General features: G+C 47.2%; 1 protein-coding gene across 16 annotated transcripts in view; it reads right to left on the bottom strand.

Annotated features, from left to right (window-relative positions):
• SPTAN1 (spectrin alpha, non-erythrocytic 1) overlaps positions 1 to 7,458 on the bottom strand; it is a 58,436-nt gene extending 50,978 nt beyond the window's left edge. For 5 of the 16 annotated variants that reach the window (XM_027556459.1, XM_027556466.1, XM_027556465.1 and 2 more), the window contains exon 1: positions 7,331 to 7,441. Coding sequence is in view for 9 of the 16 variants with exons in the window: in XM_027556458.1 (XP_027412259.1) it covers positions 4,586 to 4,618 (33 nt within the window). In the remaining 7 variants the exon portion in view is untranslated. Of the gene's footprint in view, positions 1 to 4,585; positions 4,681 to 7,330 lie in introns of those variants that run through there. The other 11 variants (XM_027556462.1, XM_027556463.1, XM_027556469.1 and 8 more) reach the window with 5 other exon arrangements.
• Positions 7,459 to 15,108: the final 7,650 nt, after the last annotated feature.

The raw sequence follows: 15,108 nt of genomic DNA, 5'->3' as shown, positions 1-15,108 counted from the left end.
TGTTCTCCATCGCCCCCCCCCCCCAATCTGATCAGTTAATACCATTCAACCCCTCCAAGCCTCAGGCAGCTTGTCCTCTCTGCAGTCCTGAAGCAGACACCCTCACTCCCTCTCTCCCTCTTAGAGCATCACCATGTCCCATTCTGCCGTGTGATTACTGTTTTCCCCCTGTGTTTTGGTAAGTTCTCTAGGGAATTCCCTGGTGGCTCAGATGGTAAAGAATACGCCTGCAGTGCCGGAGACCTGGGTTCGATCCCTGGGTTGGGAAGATCCCCTGGAGGAGGGCATGGCAACCCACTATAGCATTCTTGCCTGGAGAATCCCCATGGACAGAGGAGCCTAGCAGGCTGCAGCCCACGGGGTCACAAAGAATTGGACATGACTGAGTGACTGGGGAATTTAGAGTTCCTAAGGAACTATTAAAAAAAAAGACCTTATCTTACTCTCTGACCACAGAACTTGGCACCTATTTAGACAGTCAATTACACACTGAATTTGGAAATAAAGAAGCTGCTGTCACTTCATTATTAAGTGATCAGGAGAAAGAAGGTCATCTAATAAGCAAGTGGTGGAGCTAGGGTGACCCAGGATGCTCTGGTTCCCAGAACAGCATGCTAGAAACAGGGATTCTAACATGATCGGAGCTGATGCCGTTACTTTTTAATTTCTTTTACTACCGCTTATCTTGTCCATCACCACCTGAGGGGAGGAAAAAGGAAGGAGGATATACGAATTATTTTATAAAAAATCAAAATTACTTTTTTTGAGATTGAGCCTTTCCTTTAAAAGTTTTTTTTTTTTTTTAATGTGGGCCAGTTTTAATGTCTTTACTGAATTTGTTACAAAATTGCTTCTGTTTTATGCTTTGTTTTTTTTTTGGCCATGAGGTATGTGGGATCCTAGCTCCCTGGCCAGGGATTAACCTACACCCCCTGTACTGGACGGTGAAATCTTAACCACTGGACTGCCAGCAAAGTCTCAAGATTCAGTCTTCTTAAAGTTAGTAAACAATTAGGATTAAGAATAATTTATATACTTGCTCTGTTCTCATCTCTCCGGAAACAGTTAAGATGGAGGAACAGCAGGAAACTGTGTGTCTACTTTGATTGCTTATAAAGTTTCCAAGGCATGTACAGGTAGTTACGCCTGTGACTACAGCTCCCCTGCGGGTGCCTTTCTGCAAGATGCCCAGTCTCTGGTGTCTGTCCTGCCACCCCTTATCAGAGGATTCACTGCACTTCCCTTAGCTGTCATGGAAATCTCTGCTCACATTTGAAAGCAGCCCTTTACGATGAATAAAAGAATGCCCAACATAATACTGCAAAGGGTCCCCCTGAGCAAGCCCCCCTGCGTGGGTTCCACTTGCCCATCTGACCCTACCAATCCAGGGAGACAGTCCAGCGAGGCCCTGCTGAAATTAACCAACCTAAAAGGCCCTCTTTGTCACCACAGTGAAGTAGAACAAGTCAATTCTATACCAAGTGCTCTGGGCAGGCAAGAATGGACTTTTCTTTCCTGCAGTAGATCAGCTGATGGCAGGAGGTGGGAGCTCTGCCAAGTCTCCAGGCAGCCGGGCATCTGCAAGCCAGCCGCACTCGCCCTCTGCTGTAATCACACCAGACACCAAAGACAGGTTCGAGGCAGCTCCTGCTACCCCTTCGCCTGACAGGGAGCTGTCCCCATACAAGTTCCAGTTTCTCTGGCTCCTAAGAGGGCCATTTCCACAGACTACATTGAACACCAGAACAAATTTCGTATCGACAACAAACTATTGCCACTCAAAGGCACTATGACCTCTGGCCCAAAACTCTGAGAGTTGGTGGAATTTTCTGCCGTCTGCCAGCGTGCTGCACACACTGCAAGGACTCCGCCCCCAGCCAGAAATTCGCAGCTGACTGATAAGATGACTCCACAGAGAAAGCTCTGAGCTGTTCCCAGCCTTAATGGGATTAACACCTTTTGAAAGCTAGAAAGGAAGACTTTGGGAAATGTGCCATTAAAACACACACACACACACACAAACCAATCTCCAACCATACAGACCTACCTACAGACTCCACTAACTGCCTAAAAACTGCAAAGGAGCCAAATTCCAGGACAGTGATCAACCGACTGCTTATCTCAAAGCACCAGAAGGACTCTGATTTTGTCAATCAGGTCTACGTTTGCGGAGAATGAAGGAGGGGAAGTGAACGGCTGGATGTATTCTCTGTGTAAGGACAGCTTCCTATTTAAGGTAACTGAAGGAAAAAAGGTCAGATTTTGGCAACTAATTATTAGAGAAGACTGGCTATTTTTAAATGCTGCAATGCAGCAAGAGTGTTAGCTGCATCATTCAGCAAGTAATGTGAATTGAGCACAGGGGATCACACAGGAATTACAACTATGTCCTCTATTATAATAAATCAAAAAGACTTGTCAGCATTCGTACAACACTGCTAGATCTCTGGGAAGAAAGTGGGTGTCTAAAGATGTGAACCTTGGCTAGAAAGTTCTAGTTCAATTTAAAGCCATGCATGAGAAGGATTTCTCATAACCAACACCAACTTAATACACATTATCAACTGGAAACGATCCCTACGAAAGAAGCTGGCCATTAATTCCTATCTTTGTCTTCCTGATGATCACCCACAGACAGCTATTTGAGGCACTCCTTGGTACCTAGGGAATTCTGTAAAGCCTTATCCTAATCCACAGAGGCTACAAAACCATGGTGTGAGGGGAGGGGTCTGTCCCTGGAGAGTGGGGAGAAGGAGTGGGAGGGAAGGATACTGTTAAGCAACGGAAAAGACGGCAGAGACTTTCAAACCAAAGGTCAAAGGCTTTGAACCCTGCACACCGGGTACCTGCAGTGAAACAGCAGCTTAGGACACCTTCACTCGATCTCAGAGAGTGGAAGAATCCAGTCAGGAGAGTTTCTCTATGGAACCTCAGAAGAGAATACAATTGTGTCCAAGGCCAGAGGAGTCACTATTTGGAAACAGGGTGGGGATTGCAGACATCTTAGTGAACTGAACATCTTAGCCAGTTGAGCTTGCCGTGAGGACAGGGGCGTTTGGAGCACTGCAGAATGAATTCAGAGCCCAGGCAGGACACCAGATACACTGTTTTGTTTTGTTTTTTTTTGCACAGGCAAAGGGGTTTTCGGGACTAACAGAATGAGGAGAGCATTTGGCTCTACAGAAAAATTCATAAACATCACCCAGGGCAAAAGGTCAGAGGAAGCATCCATCGGTTTTGTGTTTGTTGCTTAGTCAGAGCCCAAAGGTGCAGAACCAACAATGCCCTTTCTCCCTGGCTTAGAAAGCCAGCACATTTCCAAAGCAGGAGACCGACATCCATGGATGTGGAAGAGCTCCCCCAGAACAAAGCAAAGAATTCATTAGTGCCAGCACCCATAAAATTTGATGCTAATTGATTCTCAGATTAAGTGAACTGACTCAAAACCAGCTCAGCTACAGATTTTAGTGGTAGGCCTGAGGTAAGCAGAGAGGTAACTAGTACATAACTTAATTTCAACCATGGGAAAGCCAGAAATATTTTTGCTTAAACCACATTCCAATCAGGATTGTAGATGTGCACGTCAGCCTTCAGCTTGGTTAATTCAGTTGAACCTGTTAGAAGGATTCTGCAGAGGTGAGCAGGGATTCAGCTTAAAGCAGCAAAAGATGCATTCATACTGCACTGCATCAAAATCCAGAAACATGGTTGAGAAAACTTACTCCTGAATGCCTCAAACACTACCTTGCTGCTACTTACCTTTTATAACCTGTAAAATTCAGATGAGAGGTATTTAAGTGCAAAATATTGTTACTGAAATTCAAAATAGGAAAAAGGTATCATGTGCCCATTTTTATAAACCTTGCTTAATTATCCAGTCTGATTTATAAAAGGGCTTGCCTTGGATTTATCACCCATAATCACAGGAAATTTGCAGAGTTTAGGGTTCTGCTTATGAGATATCAAGACACTAATTTTAAGCACTTTTCTTTTGGAAAAAGGTCCAATTTAGCAAACACTCAAATACTGTACGTGTATAAAAACATAGTGAGTTTTTTAAACATGATAATGCAAGCTCCATTTCGTTGTAAGAACTGTGGCGAAAAAAGTAAGTCAATGGAAACAGGGAACAAACCCAAGTTTACAATATTTGTCAAACTGAAAAACACTATTTTTACATGTTTTCAGATTATACTTTCTAAATATCTAAGGTACTGTGTTTAATCCCTTGGTTCTTAAGAACCAAGTAACCATAATTAAAATTAAAAAAATTAGCGAACACTACATGCAAACACCAGTAGAGTAGTAAGAAATTAATATATTCATGCCTTAATAAGAGGAAGGTAAAAAAACAAAAAGCTTTGCAAATTTGAGAATAAATCTACTAAGACTTTTGTTCAAGTAACAGCAGAGAAAAAAAACAAAAGCCCATATCCTATGCAATGTGCTTAACAGAAAGGTCATGCAGGCAGGGATTTTTTCCACCCCCTCTCTTAGGATCATTCAACCTCTGCGACATATGGTCTTCACTGCAAGCCAGGCCAAACCGAAAAAGTAACACATCTCCTGCATGCTGCTCAAATACCTGGACTCTGCGTTTACGAAACGATGACAGCATGATGGAAGAATGTGGTGTCTAAAGAGGGAGCAGGGAGAGCAAGATAACAAGCTTCTAAGGGCAAACTGAACACAGTGATTTCAAAACGAAGAACACAGATCCTGAAAGATACATGAATACAGGTACAAATCAAATTTCAGATATTCTCCCAGCGCCCTTTTCATTCTACAGAGCTTCTAAATCCCACTAGGGACTTAAAAACCCTAAAACCCACTAGGGACTTAAAAACCCTTAAAAACCCTGAGAAAGAACCAAGGTTCCCTGGTATTAGCAGAGGTGCTGCCTTGGCCAAGTCATACCCTCTTCTGGGTCTCAGTCTCCCCCCTTTTCAAATAATCCTGAATATACTTTTTAACACTAGACATGCCCTCCTGCCCAACCCACATCCCGATAAATGAGCTGGGATTGCCAGTATTAGATGATTTCTGTCTTCCTTTCCATTCAGTCATAAAACAGTATAACTTTGTGAAATCATCAGAAACGAGAAAGAACTCAAGCTACAGAAATCTAACCTGGGCCTAGTTTACTGGGACACTTCCTTCACAAAACACTATTTCCTGTTCAAAGCCCCTTTGAAAGGAACATGCAAAAGAGGTACAAGTGCAGCTGTTCGGGTCCACTGGCCCCAAATGCTCACTCTGCATGCCTCCCCTGCATTCCTGGAGTCAGCATTTGCCATCAGGACGCTGCATTCTGCTACCTACTCTGACCACAGCTGATGGACCGCAGCAGACCCGGCGCATGACTAGCAGAGTCCTCGCATGGCCCACGAAGGACAGATTACAAGGCCGGCCTCGCGCCCACTGTCCTTAGCGCAGGTTCAGCGATGCCAGGACTGTGGACTATTCCTGACACCCACTTCTCAGCACCTGCAGTCGGCAGCCCCCACAGGGAAGAAGGCAGGTAAAGGAAGAGCAGAGGAAATTCTAGCCCAGGGAACCCAAAGATATACTTAAAAACCAGCCCTCCCCATCTAAACTTGCTCATCAGATTGCCTGACAAGCTCATATTCGGAGCCTGTGACGTATCAGGTTTCTCTAATTATGAGATTACCACAAACACCCTGCCAAAGACCAAAACATATCAAAGAATGTTACCCAGCTGATGGTTTACTGCAGGCCTGCCTCACACCTGTCCAGCAGAGAGCGAATCCACTGGCTCTCCATCTAGGTCCCTGGATAACAGCTAACACACTTTGAGGGTCCCTGGGAGTAATATTGGCCCAGTTACTAAAAAAGGCTTATAGCTAATTTCCTGCAGAGGCCTTTCCTGCAGCACATTTTTATTTTCCTGCTGCACATTTCTAAAACTTGGACTTCAATCTGACCTTTCAAAAAGCTGACATTAGCTGCAAACAAAAGGGAAAATACATGACTAGTTTGATGAGCTGGAACCTTGGCTCCATGGTTTCATACAGCTGAGTGCTCCCACTGCTGTTCTTCAGATTTTCTGTTTCCTGGCTGCAGACACCCCCACCCTTCCATCTTTGATATTCTGTTTTAGTTAAGTCCAATTGCTATGACGACGCCATTTCTCAACACATTATGAAAATATTTCATATGCTCTCTCTTCTCTTCTTCCATGACAGCCATCATGGTAAGTTCTTCTAAAATAACATGAGGAAGACAGAACAAAGGGCCTACGTAGTTTAGGATCTATTATATAAAAGAGATTTGACAAGGTGTTGCACCATCTCAACCCAGCTTTCTGAGCCATTTAATTTAAAACACATTCAACCCTTAACTTTAACAAGCCCTTTGTTTAAAATACATTCTATCCCAGTACATCAAAGAGACTTTTCAAAGCAATTTTCTTTGGGAAGCGTCTAAACCAAATTCGCAGGAACGTCTTTCAAACAAAAGGCTGCTCTGTCATTCAACACCGGCAAGGCTGCAGAATTTTATACAAATAATATTATGTCCTCGACTCAAAAGACTTGGTCTCTCGGCAAGAGGCGGGGGGGAGAACTCGTAAAGCTTTTAAATTATTTGATTTGGGTCTCATACAAAGTCAAGCGCCGCATTTTCCTGCTATCTACACGCCAATCACAGTTGGGGAAGGAAGATATGTTTATTACAGGAAAGAAAAGGAGATGGCCAGTCCTGGACCCTTCGGCGTCCACAGAAGGCCAAAGAACGGCCACAGAGGATGAAACTAAGGTCAAAGAGCCCTTTACTCCCAGCTTTTCCTCCTTCCAGGGCTGGGTAAACATTGCTGGCGGAGAGCAGGGAAAAGGAGCTGCTGAAGTCGCTCGCCACCAAGGAAGGGACTGGGGGCGGTGGCGGGGGAGCGTTCTGACGGGAGGAGGATGGGAGAAACGAAACGATCGGGGCCACACAGCCCCCGCCCCACCTGCGGCTGCCGGATGGGGCCGGGCTGGGCAGCAGTCAGGCTTGCGGGGGTGGGGTGGGGTGGGGTGCGGGGGGGAGGGACTCGGCGGCCTCGCCGCCCCCTCCGCCCAGTCAATGACATTCCAGCGGCCGGCGCCCAGACTCGGCCCCGAGGCTCCTTCGCAGCCCACGCGCCGCCAGCCGGTCGCCGCCGGCTCGCTCGGCTCCCCGCCCCACTTGAGAGAGAGCTGCGAGGCCCGCCAGGCTCACCTGTCCGCGCGCCGGCCCCGCCCCGTCTCAAGGGCTGTCCGGCTCGCCCCCCAGCTGTCGGCCGCCCTCGGGCCCCGCTCCCTCCCCGGGTTCGCCCGCTCCCCTCTCTCACCGGCTCCTGGGGGTGAGGGCAGTGGGTGCGTCGGGCCGGGGGCGGGGGTGCTGGGGGAACTGACGGGGCTCGGCGGCCTCGGCTCCTCGCCGTTCCCTTCCGCAGCGGGTAGTGGCGGCGACGCGCGCGCCCCGCCCCTTTTATAGGCGGCCGCGCGCGTTCCTGCGGCTGGCGGGCGCGAGCGCGGGGGAAGCGCCCGGGCGCGGCGCGAGGGGCGGGGGGCGGGCAGCGCCGGCGGAGCAAAGGGGGCGGAGCTCCCGCCGGCTCGCCGCCCGATCACCGGCGGAAAGGGCCGAGCGCACCCGGACGGAGCCGAAGCGGCGATGCAGGGCGGTGGGAGGATGGGCAAGGAGCGCGCGCGCCATGGATGGGGGTTGGTGGTGCAGTGGAGGTCGCTGCCTCCGCCCTGGATGGTGGAGGTGCTCCAGCCGCACCGCCCTCCCCGCAGCTAGCATCCTCCAGACCTGCCCCTCCCCGCCCTGCAGAAAATCTTCTGCACCCCCATCCCTCCGCCCCTGGGAGCCCTTCCAGGACTGCAGTGAAGGGCGGGGCAGGGCCATTGCTGCAGTCGGCCTGGGGATGCTGCGCGCCCCATCCGGAAAAACACCCAGTCCCAAAGGGTGAGATCACCCGTGTGCTTCTCTTCTTCCTGTGCCCTTTCCCTAGGAGAAGACTTGTGCCCGGGACTCAAGTCAGCTTTCTCTCTGGTGAGGTTGGGGCAAGGATGCAGTTTAGGTCCGTCATTCTGAGATTTGAAGAGTTAATGACTGAATATTCTTATATCAAGAGCTTTCTGACAGTTCGCCAGTAGAATAGGATGCATTAGTTCTATTTACAAAGACATTAAGACTCTTCTCGCCACAATTGACTTTCCTTCATGTACCAGGTACTGTGCTGAACATTTCAAGTGTGTTACCTTTTTAAAAAATCTTTTTGCAATAATTTTATGATTCAAGTATTATTTCCTCAAAAGAGCACTCTGATATGGAACCTGGGTCTCTTGCCCTGGGTCAGGCAGCTAGCAAGAGGAAAAGCAAGGATTTGAATCTGGGCGGTCAGAACCTTCTTAAACAGTGTGCTTTGCCATAGGAAAGGGAGGCATTGTGATAGTGAACGCTAGGATGCCGAAAAGAAAAAGAGAGGATTTGTGGAATTTCTGTTCCTTACAGTCTTAGCAGTTTAAGGGCCTGGCTCTGTAACTAGAAGCCCTCGATTAGGAAGCCCTTTCCCCACCCCCATTCCTGGCGACAGCTGGGCCTCAGCCATAGAGAGTAACACCCAGATCATTCCTGTGCAGTCAGGCAGACCAGGAGCTCTGCAACTCAGGAAGGCCTCCGCCTGCTGGTTACTAAGCAGCGTCCCCTTTAAATAAATATAAAGACAGTAGGCACCGCACCAGGACTTGGGCCCCGGGGCCCAACCCTGACCTCCTTGGTCCTCAGTAGTTTTGGCTTCTTCCCTGTAACTGGGATTTGCAATCAAGTTTCTAAGCTGCTCTGGCTTGAGCCCTGATCATGAAGAAAAACTCCCCTATTCCCTCACTCCCCCAGAGTGCAGAGAAAAGAAAAGGAGTGGCCACACCCCAAAAGCAGCTTTGCAGAATCTGGAGGAAAAACGTAGGAGGCCGAGAGGCATTTCCTGCAATCCTCCATGCAGAGAAAACAGGCCCCGGTAACTCCTCCCTGGGGTGTGCATTTCTGGGAACAGCTGATGGCGTCCAAGGCCTTTCCTCCAGTGGGTAGCAGCAAAATGTTTAATTGAGTATTCAAGTCTGGGTGCAAAATGGCTAACACAATCATGGCTCTCCAAAATTCCCAAGACCTCCTGCTCCAGCAAAGAACGAGTCTCAAGGCCATGGACAGAAGCTGTTTAAAAAAAAAAAAAAGGAAAGATTTTTCTTTTAAATCATTCTGGCTTCTTAGTGATAGCCGGGGTTGGCTGCATTTACCAGATGCAAAACAGATTTGAGACCTTCAGAGAGCTTGATACAGAAACGAAAATCTCTCTCGTTGATCTTTTGTCTGATCTGAGCCATGGCCAAAACCCAGTCTCTCCAGCCCTCTGCAGTGCCCACCCACTTGTCTGCCCTGGTCGACATCTGGCACTAGCTCTGGAAACAAGAAGTTGAAAAAGCCCGTGTTCTATTGTCAGCCTCCCTCACCTCCCACCAGTTTCCCCACATGCCTAACACTCTGCTAGGTGTGGGGAGGGAGATGATAAAGCAGATACTGGCCCTCTTTGTTTTCTGAGAGACGCTCATTCAGAACAAAAATAAAAGAACAGCACAGCAGCTCTGTAACCAATCCAGTCATGTCCATCCCAGCCTCTTGAAAAGTCAGTGAGAGGAGAGTGGGGGATGACTGAATCCAAACTCCTTTTTCTTTCTTCTCTGTTTTCTTTTTGTTTTTTACTGCAATGCACAACTTGTGGGTTCTCAGTTCCACAACCAGGGACCAGGGATTGACCCCAGGCCACAGTGGTGAAAGCCCAGAATCCTAACCAGTTCGCCACCGGGGCACTCCTCCAAGCTCCTTTTTCTATTCTAGCAGTTTTAGGAAGCTTTGATATGTGCCCTTTTGATGCTTTTGAACTGTAGTGTTGGAGAAGACTCTTGAGAGTCTGTCGGACTGCAAGGAGATCCAACCAGTCCATCCTAAAGGAAATCAGTCCTGAACATTCACTGGAAGGACTGATGCTGAAGCTGAAACTCCAATCCTTTGGCCACCTCATTCAAAGAGCTGACTCATTTGAAAAGACCCTGATGCTGGGAAAGATTGAAGGTGGGAGGAGAAGGGGACAACAGAGGAGGAGATGGTTGGATGGCATCACTGACTCCATGGACGTGAGTTTGAGCAAGCTCTGGGAGTTGGTGATGGACAGGGAAGCCTGGCAGATGGGGTCGCAAAGAGTCGGACATGACTAAGCGACTGAACTGACTGAACTGATATGTGCCCTTAGGCGTTTACGTAGTCTCAAAACCTTTTCATGTCATTCAAGAGGTCAACTATTGGGAAACACACTAACTGTAATGATTTTTTTTAAGATAATTTTATTTTAGGGGCTTCCCTGGAGGCTCAGTGGTAGAGAATCCGCCTGCCAATGCAGGAGACAGGTTCCATACCCTGATCAGATCTCACATGCCATGGAGCAACTAAGCCAGTGGGCCACAACTTTTGAGCCTGTGTGCTAGAGCCCAGGAGCCACAACTAATGAACTCACCACGTGCCGCAACTACTGAAGCTCGTGTGCCCCAAAGCCTGTGCTCCACACAAAGAGAGGTCTGCAAAGGGAAGCCCACACACTGCAACTGGAGAGTAGCCCCTGTTCGCCACAACTAGAGAAAAGCCCGCACAGCAACAAAAACCCAGCATTTAACTGTGGCTCCCAGGCTCTAGCACAGGGGCCTTCTCTGGTAGCTCAGCTGGTAAAGAATCTGCCTACAATGCAGGAGTTCAGTTCAGTCAGTCACTCGGTCGTGTCCAGCTCTTCGCGACCCCATGGACTGCAGCACACCAGGCCTCCCTGTCCATCACCAACTCCCAGAGCCTACTCAAACTCGTGTCCATCACGTCGGTGATGCCATCCAACCATTTCATCCTCTGTCGTCCCCTTCTCCTCCCACCTTCAATCTTTCCCAGCATCAGGGTCTTTTCCAATGAGTCGGTTTTATGCATCAGGTGGCCAAAGATTGGAGTTTCAGCTTCAGCATCAGTCCTTTCAATCAATAGTCAGGACTGATTTCCTTTAAGATGGACTGGTTGGATCTCCTTGCAGTCCAAGGGACTCTCAAGAGTCTTTTCCAACACCACAGTTCAAAAGCATCAATTCTTTGACGCTCAGGTTTCTTTATAGTTCAACTCTCACATCCATACATGACTACTGGAAAAACCATAGCTTTGACTAGATGGACCTTTGTTGGCAAAGTAATGTCTCTGGTTTTTTAATATGCTGTCTAGGTTGGTCATAGCTTTTCTTCCAAGGAGCAAGTGTCTTTTAATTTCATGGCTGCAGTCACCATCTGCAGTGATTTTGGAGCCCCCCAAAATAAAGTCTCTCACTGTTTCCACTGTTTCCCCATCTATTTGCCATGAAGTGATGGGACTGGATGCCATGATCTTAGTTTTCTGAATGTTGAGCTGTAAGCCAACTTTTTCACTCTCCTCTTTCACTTTCATCAAGAGACTCTTTAGTTCTTTGCTTTCTGCCATAAAGGTGGTATCATCTGCATACCTGAGGTCATACGCAATGCAATGAACCGAGACCGCAATCCAAGGAGACCTCGGTTCAATTCCTGGGTCAGGAAGATCCTTTGGAGAAGGGATAGGCTACCTACTCCAGTATTCTTTGGGTTCCCTGGTGGCTCAGTTGGTAAAGAATCTGCGGGTTCTGGGTTCAGTCCCTGGGTTGGGACAATCCCCTGGAGAAGGGAACGACTACCCACTCGAATATTTTGGCCTGGAGAATTCCATGGACTGTATAGTCAATGGGGTCGCAAAGAGTCGGACACAACTGAGTGACTTTCACTTTCACTTTGACCCAGGCTCTAGAGCACAGACCCAATAGCTGGGGTGCACAGTGGGGTGCACTTGGTTGCTCCGCAGCATGTGGGATCTTCCTGGATCAGGGATAGAGCCCTTGTCTCCTGCATTGGCAGGTGGATTCTGTACCACTGAGCCACCAGGGAAGCCTGTAATGACAGACATTTTCACTTGCTTTGGCCATGCAAGTTACCTGCCCATGTTCCCTGGGGAATCTCTCTCTCTCTCTCTCTCTCTCTCTCTCTCTCTCTAACACACACACACACACACACACACACGGGAAAGTTAACAGGCAAGCACTACTCTTTTTCCCCCCAAGAAGGGAACTGAGTGGAAAGTCACACTGGCAAGTGGACTGTATTCTTCCCAGATGAGATTCTGCAGAGTCAGAGCTGGCAAGGAATAGCACAACTCTTCAAAACAGTGACTGGAAGGAAGAACCTTGAAGACGTTCTGCTAAGTGGAAGAAACCAGACACAAAAGGACAAATACTGTATGATCCCACTTACAGAACTCTGGAACAGTCGAATTCACAGAGACAGAGCAGGGGTCGCCAGAGCTGCGGGCAGGGGAGAATGGGGAGCAAGGGGCAGAGTGGCTTTTGCACAATGAGAAAGTTCTGGAGATGGATGGTGTTGATGGTTAACACAACAGTCTGAGTGTGCCTGATACCACAGAATTGTACACTTGAAAATGGATTACACCAAAAAAAAAAGGTTTACACTGTAAATTTCATGTTAAATTTTGAACTGTTAATGTTACGTTATTCTATGATGACTTCCTCTTTAATTAGGGGCCAGATTAGAGAACAGGACTGACAGCTGCTGGGAGCATGGACTTGATAGGTTGGTTTGCTTAACAGGATGGTAGGAGGCGGCAGGGAGGTGAGCCCCTCCCTCTCTGGCACATATTGCTGATCCAGTTTGCTTATTTCTCATATGTACTCTAATGGGATTTTTTTTTTTTTTTTTTTACTTTTTGGCCATACTGCAAGTCATGTGGGATCTAGTTCCCTCACCAGGGATCGAACCTGTGCCCTCTGCATTAGAAATGCAGCCTTAACCACTAGGCCACCAAGGGAAGTCCCTCATGGGACCTTTTAAGTCCCATGAGTGTCTCTCTCCTTCCTTTTCATCCTAAACACACAGAATTCATTTCATAAACTATATGAAACCTTCTCAAAAATTCTAGTAGCTCCCACTGCCTATAGAATCACCCAGACTATTTTAATATTCTGGAGCCTCCACAGACATGTGCCAATGTACCTTTCCACAGCATAATTTCCTAATGTTCTTCTCCAGACCTGAGGTTAGCCACTTCTGAAACAAGTTATTTATTCTTCCAATGTCACACTTTTGCTCATAATTTCCCCTTTAAATTAGCATGTCCTTCTTTTCTGACACCCAGATTTCAAAGATAAACCTAGGACTTGTAATAGTACAATGCACTTCCATCTGCCTCTCACCCAGCTTCAGCCAACACCAACACCCTACCATTCTTATTTCATCTAGCACTTCAGCTAGCTTACCTTCAGCACAGCTAGCTGCCCAACTTTGTTGACTTCTGCTCTTTTTGAGGATCCTCCAGAAAAACTGCCTGGAGAAAGCTGCCCTGAATGAAATGGAGCTATCTTCAATGCCATTGTCACTTTTAGCTCAAATCGTCAAGCACTGCAAGGACATAAACCGTTCATTCTCCATTGAATTAAAACTCTACCCACCACGTCACCTATTTCAGTTTAAGAAGGAAGCATTTGCAAAATCTGGTTTAGACCCAACTTCCCATGGGTGGTATAGGTTGATGCCTTCACCCTCACCTTGGTATCACCATCCTGTTTTCAGGGTTGCATCTGTCACCTCATCAGAATTGTAGGCCTGATTTGGTGTTGGTGTTGGTGTTGTTTTTAAGGGGGGGGAGAGGATTATCTTTAACATTTTTTTTTAATGTATTTTTGGCTGTGCTGGGTTTTCGCTGCTGTGCATGGGCTTTCTCTGGTTGTGGGGAGTGAGGTACACGGGTTTCTCATTGTGGTGGCTTCTTTTGTTGTAGAGCAAGGCTCTAGGACCCACAGGCTTCAGTACTTGTGGCAGGTGGTCTCAGCAGTTGTGGCTGTTGGACTTTAATGTGCTCGGTTGCTCACTCATCTCTGACTCTTTACAACCCCATGGACTGTAGCCCGCCAGGTTCCTCTGTCTGTGGAATCTTCCAGGCAAGAATACTGGAGCAGGTTGCCATTTCCTACTCCAGGGGATCTTCCCTATCAAGGGATCAAACCCATGTCTCTTGCACTTCCTGCATTGGCAGGCAGATTCTTTACCACCAGGGGAACCCTGAGGATTATCTTTTAATTTTGAAATAATTTCAACTTTGTAGAAAAGTTACAATAATAGAAATCCCATACACTTTTCACCCAGATTTATCAATGTGTTATCATTCGATCACACTTGCTCTATTATTCTTACACATATTTGTAGATAAATATTTTCCACCTGAATTTACTTGAGAATAAATTGAGGACATCATGTCTACTTAGCCACAAGTACATTAAGAACAAGTACTTTCATTATTATAACCACAATACGATGAACAAAGTCTGGAAATTAACATTGACATAATACTATTATCTTTTTTTTTTTCCTGCACTATGAGGCATGCAGGATCTTACTTCCCTGACCAGGGATTGAACTTGCATTGAACCACTGCAGGGGAAGCATAGTCTGAACCACTGAACTGCCAGCTAGGTCTCAGCATAATACTGTTATCTAACATATAGACTCTATTCAAGCTTTGCCAATTGTCCCCATGTCCTGTACAAGACAAACACAAGAGCTTTTTCTGAACCAGGTTCCAATCCAGGATCATGTACTCTACTTAGTGTAAACATCCTGAAGAAGATAAAAGGAAAACATTTCTTGAATATATCATCTCTAGAGCCTGATGTTTTTTTAAAAAAATGGAGCCTGGTTGTAAACTAGATGAGGAATTCTTCTATAATGGGTGCTTCTGGGAGACGGTGGCTCTCATCTGCTTTCCGCAGATCCGCAGGAAACTGAATGAATGCACAGGGATTCATTTGGTGGCACAGAGAAAAGGGAAGTGAATGGCCAGGCCTGATAAGGCCCCTGTGTGAAGCTCTGTGGCTCTTTTGCTTTTCCTGGCAGAGGTAGAAGAGATCCACATCTAATCATGTCACTGCCTTCAGCATAGGAAGCTGGACAAGTGGGAGAAACCCGCAGTGCC

This window comes from Bos indicus x Bos taurus, chromosome 11, assembly GCF_003369695.1.
Source record: "Bos indicus x Bos taurus breed Angus x Brahman F1 hybrid chromosome 11, Bos_hybrid_MaternalHap_v2.0, whole genome shotgun sequence".
Taxonomy (NCBI): domain Eukaryota; kingdom Metazoa; phylum Chordata; class Mammalia; order Artiodactyla; family Bovidae; genus Bos; species Bos indicus x Bos taurus.
The sequence above is the reverse complement of the archived record's forward strand: the minus strand, read 5'-3'. Positions and strand labels throughout refer to the sequence as shown.